The following is a 5,065-nucleotide window of genomic DNA, read 5'->3' as shown; positions in this document are numbered from 1 at the left end:
TCTCGTTACTTTTATCTGGACGTTCTCAGGGCAGTGAGGCCCTAGACCTGAAGGGGCAGGGACAGCTCGGCAGAGGGAGGAGTCCCAGGCTTTCCCCGGGCTCAGATGAAGGACTGAGGGCACCCCGTACCCCAGAACAGATGGGGCCCAGTAGTTCTCTGCCCTTGCTGCCGACACGGGAGAGCCAAGGACGGTTACTGGCTGTGGGCCCCGGCCCACTCATTTTCTGGGGGATTCCCGGGATGGTGAAGCCCTTGGTCTGGTGGGCGTGCCTGAGTCCAGCCCCGGGAGGACTACCACATGCTGCCAGGCGTCGAGATAAGGACCCTGGGGGAAGATTTGCTGCACCTCCCACCCTGTAGAGAGGGGTCTCACAGCCACCTGCCCCTGCTGTCAGCCCTGGGAGGCCACATAGCAGGGTTGCCAAATGTGGCATTTATTGATTTCCACTCTGGGAGTCTCAGGGAGGTGAGACTTTTTCTGAGGGGTGGACCTCAGGGTAATAGGACTGTGAGGGAGGATTGAGAGGACCTCCCTCCCAGGTAGATTTGGCCTCTGTCTGCCCTGAGAATACCCATCTTAGAGAGAAGGGGCCCCAACCCAGCCCTGCCCCTCTTGTCAGCCCCAGGAGACCACAGGCAAGGTTGGCCAGATGTGGCGTTTCCTGACTTTTGCTGAGGGGAGGGTCTCAGAGAGGTCACAGCGTCGGTCTGAGGGGGAGCCACATCAGTTCAGAAGAGGGAGGAGTCCCAGGCTGTATCAGAAGTCAAGGGAAGGACCATTGGGAGGCCTGAAGGGCCCCTTTCCCTGAAAAGAAGGATGCCACAGGATCTCGGCGCTGGGAGGATCAGAGTAGCGGTGAGCAGGTGGGAGGAACTCTCGCTTCTGCTGCAAGCTCTACCAGGAGTCAAGGGGGTGGAGTGTCTCAGGGAGCTAAGGGCTGGGTTGCAGCAGAAAACTGCAGGTCAGCAGAGGGTAGGACAGGCCTTGCCAGGAGTACAGATGAATACCTTGAACGAGGAGTGAGTGCATTCCCTATGCTAGAACAGACCCCAGGCAGGTGTGGCTGGATTTGGTGTCTTTTTACTTTGTCTAGGGTGTCCCAGAGAGGTGAAGGCTTTGGTCTGAGCTGATGACACCAGCAAAGGGGGAAGTCCCAGAATCTGAGGAGTCAAGGTAACGTAAAGGCCTTGAAGGAGGACTAAGGTTACCCCCTAACACAGACAGAAGGGGTCTCACAGAAATTCCACCCTGTCCCCACTGTGCACCCTGGCAGGATCCGGGCAGGAATACCCAGATGTGGTGTACCCTCACTCCCTGCAAGGGGTGCCTAGAGGTGTCCCTGGGAGGTAAAGCCTTGGCCTGAGAAGGGTGATGTCAGGTCACCAGATAAGGTGGTCCCAGGCCCTCCAGGAGTAAAGAATACATTGAGGGAAGACAGAGGGAACTCCTTATCCCAGAACAGAGGGAACCCAGCCCCTGCTGTCAGCCACGGGAGACCCCAGGCTGGGGTGGCTGGATGTGATGTCTCTTCACTTTTGCCTTAAGGGTCTCAGGGAGGTGAAGGCCTTGGTGTGAGTGAGAAGACAGATCAGCTGAAGGAGTCACATCAGGTCAGAAGAAGGAAGAGTCCCAAGCTCTACCAGAGTCAAGGTAAGGACCCTTGGTGAGGACCAAAGGTACTTCCAACCCCAGAAGGAAGAGACCCCATAGAGTCTGGCTATCTCCTGTCCTCAGGCCTGGAGAGACTCAGGCAGGGTTGGCTGCATAGGTGTGCCCTCACTTTCTCCAAGGGTGAGAGAGGTGTCTCCGAAAGGTGAGGCCCAGTCAGCAGGGGGTAGCCTAGGCCCTGTCAGGAGTAAAGATGGATAACATGAGGGAGGACTGAGGATAGCCCCACCACAGGACACATGGGGACCAGCTCTTGCTTTTGGCATTGGGAGGACATAGCAGGGGTGGTAAGATGTGGTGCCCCATTTTGGTCCATGGGTTCTCAGGGAGGTGCGGTCCTCGTTCTGAGGAAGTGGCAGTCTGAGGGGAAGCCACATCAGGTCGGCAGAGGGAAGAGTCCTAGACTCTGCCAGAGTTTAAGGTAGGGACCCTGAGTGAGGCCTGAGGGCACACCCTCCCCCGAGGACTGAAGGCACACCCAGCTCGGCCCTTCCCCTGTTGTCAGCTCCGGGAGGCCCTGGGCACAGTGGTCAGATATGGTGTACCCTCACTTCCCTCTTGGTGGTCTCAGGGAGGTGAGGGCTTGTTCTGAAGGGGCCAGACTCAGGACAGCAGAGGGAGGAGTCCTGGAACGTACCAGGCATCAATGTGAGGAATGAGGGTAACACTCAGCTTGGAGAGAGGGGGACCCCACAAACTTCATTCAGCTCTTTCTGTTCCCCCCGGGAGGCTCTGGGCAGGTGTGGTCGAAAGTGTTACCCCTTCACTTCCTTCTCATCTGTTTAAGGAATGTGACGTCTTGCCTTAGGCTAGCAGAGGTGCAGGAGGAGAGGGCACAAGCCTCTTTAGAGGAAAGGTAAGAACCTTAGCGTGGAGGGGATCATCGCTCCAGAACAGCGGGGACCTCACAGAACTCGGCCCCTCCTCGCCTGTCAGGGGCTTCAGGAGCCCTGAGGTGAGGACCTGGGTGTGAGGCACAGGTCCTCAGGTCAGCAGAGCAGAGGAAGCCCAGACAGTACTGGGAGACAAGGTGACGTGTGCACCCTGAATGTCTGCCAAGGACCCCCCAGTGCCTGACCCACCTGCCCACAGTCAGCCCTGGAAGCCTCGGGTTGTACTGGTTGGCTGCACCCTGAGGAGCTTTCTCGCATCTTCCTACAGGTTCCTAGGGGACAAACTGTCCAGGGAGACAGGAGCCCTGTGAGGCCCTAGAGCACCCCCTAAAGAGGGGATCTGTAAGCCAGCCTTTGTCAGAGCTGCCAAGGGTGCATTTCTCTGCTGAGGCTGCTGACCCGCTGTCTCTCTCCCCCAGGTCCTTGGGATCCCATCTCCCACCATCCTGCTTACACTTCTACCTGCTGCCTCCAACAAGAGTCATCATGCTTCACTCTCCAAAGCATCTGCGCCTCACATTTGAGCCAGACTTTCAAACCCTAAGTGACATACAAGACCTGCTGACAGTGCAGGTTCCCACAGCTGAGGAGGAGGAGGAGGAGGAGACTGCCTCTGTTTCCTCTTGCTCTTTCATTTTCTCCTACCCCTCAACTTCCCCCCCTTCCTCTCCTCTGCTACTGGGCACCCCAGAGGAGATGGAGGAGGAGGAGAAGAAGGAGCAGGAGGAGGAGGAGGAGACTGCCTCTGTTTCCTCTTGCCCTTTAACTTTCTCCTACTCCTCAACTTCCCCCCCTTTCTCTCCTCTGCCACTGGGCACCCCAGAGGAGCAGGAGGAGGTGGAGGAGGAGGAGGAGCAGCAGGAGGAGGAGCAGCCTGCCACTGTGCCATTGGGTCATCCCCAGAGTCCTCAGAGCTCCTTCTCCGCCATGCCATGGAGCACATCAGATGGAAGCTCCAGCATCCAAGGAGAAGAGGGCACACACTCTCTCCAGGCCTCAGCACACACCAAATCCTTGTTCAGAGGCCTGCTGGATGAAAAGGTGGCTGATTTGTTGCATTTCATGGTCCTCAAATATCGACTGAAGGAGCCCTTCACAAAGGCAGAAATGCTGAAGGTTGTCATCAAAAAGGACAAAAACCAATTCCCTGTGATCTTCAAGAAAGCTTCTAAGTGCCTAGAGGTGATCTCTGGCATTGATGTGAAGGAAGTGGACCCCAAAATCCACTCCTATGTCCTTGTCAACTCATTAGACCTCACCCATGATGAGATGCATAGTGATGACCAGAGCATGCCTAAAAATGGCCTCCTGGCAATCATCCTGGGTGTGATTTTCATAGAGGGTAACTGCGCCCCTGAGGAAAACATCTGGGATTTCTTGAATACGATAAACGTGTATGCTGGGAGGGAGCACTTCATTTATGGGGAGCCCAGGAAGCTCATCACCAGAGACTGGGTGCAGGAGAATTATCTGGAGTACCGGAAGGTGTCTAATAGTGATCCTCCACGGTACGAATTCCTGTGGGGTCCAAGGGCCTATGCTGAAATCAGCAAGGTGAAAGTTCTGGAATTTTTGGTCAAGGTCAAAGGAACTGACCGCATTTCCTTCTCACACTGGTACGAGGAGGCTTTAAGAGATGACGAAGAGAGTCGGGGCCACAGTTGGCCCCTTGGATAGTACTATTGCCATGTTCATTGTGCAGCATTCCTCAGCAGTTTCTGACCCAAATGAAGAATGAGTGCAAATCTTCACTCCGTGCTTGAGAGGGCAGGCAGAGTTCTATGTAGAGGAGGGTCGGGGTCAGGCTGGGAAGAACACACTGCACAACAACTTTGTGTTCCTGTTCTGTATGGGTGACTTGAAAGTTTATCTTTTTTTTTCCTTTTGGTATTTTTTTCAAATGCTTTTCCTTTAATAGGTTCATTAGCCTTAGAATCTGTTTATAAATGATATTGGTCACATTTATTGCTAAACATCAGATTTAAGAATAAGAGTTTTGGGGCTTCCCTGGTGGCGCAGTGGTTGAGAGTCTGCCTGCCGATGCAGGGGGCACGAACCCGTGTCCCCTGCATCGGCAGGTGGACTCTCAACCACTGCGCCACCAGGGAAGCCCGAGTTTTGATATTTTGCAAAGCAAGTTGGGGAATCTTCCATCTTATTTTGTGATCTGGAACAAGATAACATGACATTGGAATAGGAATTTTCTTGGAAATTTGAAAGAACTCAGCAGACAATAGAGAAAAAAATGTAAAAGCTGGTTCATTTTCGGATTCCCTTAACTACTTTAGTGTATTGTTCCATGATATTAAAATATATACCTGGACTTGCTTGGCTTATTCAGGAAAGTAGGAGTAATCTTAACAAATCTTAATTTTTTGATTCCCTTAACCATTTTAGTCTATTGTTCAGTAAAATTAAAGGATATATACTTGGATTTGCTTCATTTATTCAAGAAAGTAGGAGTGATCTTAATCTTAATAAATAAAAAAAACTTCTCACTG

General features: G+C 53.2%; 1 protein-coding gene across 1 annotated transcript; it reads left to right on the top strand.

Annotated features, from left to right (window-relative positions):
- Positions 1 to 3,491: 3,491 nt before the first annotated feature.
- LOC113612521 (melanoma-associated antigen 10-like) lies at positions 3,492 to 4,241 on the top strand. The gene has a single exon (XM_027092456.1). It carries the CDS (start codon positions 3,492 to 3,494, stop codon positions 4,239 to 4,241), a length of 750 nt encoding a protein of 249 aa, XP_026948257.1.
- Positions 4,242 to 5,065: the final 824 nt, after the last annotated feature.

This window comes from Aethalodelphis obliquidens, unplaced genomic scaffold (assembly GCF_003676395.1).
Source record: "Aethalodelphis obliquidens isolate GAN/ISIS:26980383/991018 unplaced genomic scaffold, ASM367639v1 scaffold78, whole genome shotgun sequence".
Taxonomy (NCBI): Eukaryota; Metazoa; Chordata; class Mammalia; order Artiodactyla; family Delphinidae; genus Aethalodelphis; species Aethalodelphis obliquidens.
Note: the sequence above shows the minus strand (reverse complement) of the source record. Positions and strands in the feature narration are given on the sequence as shown.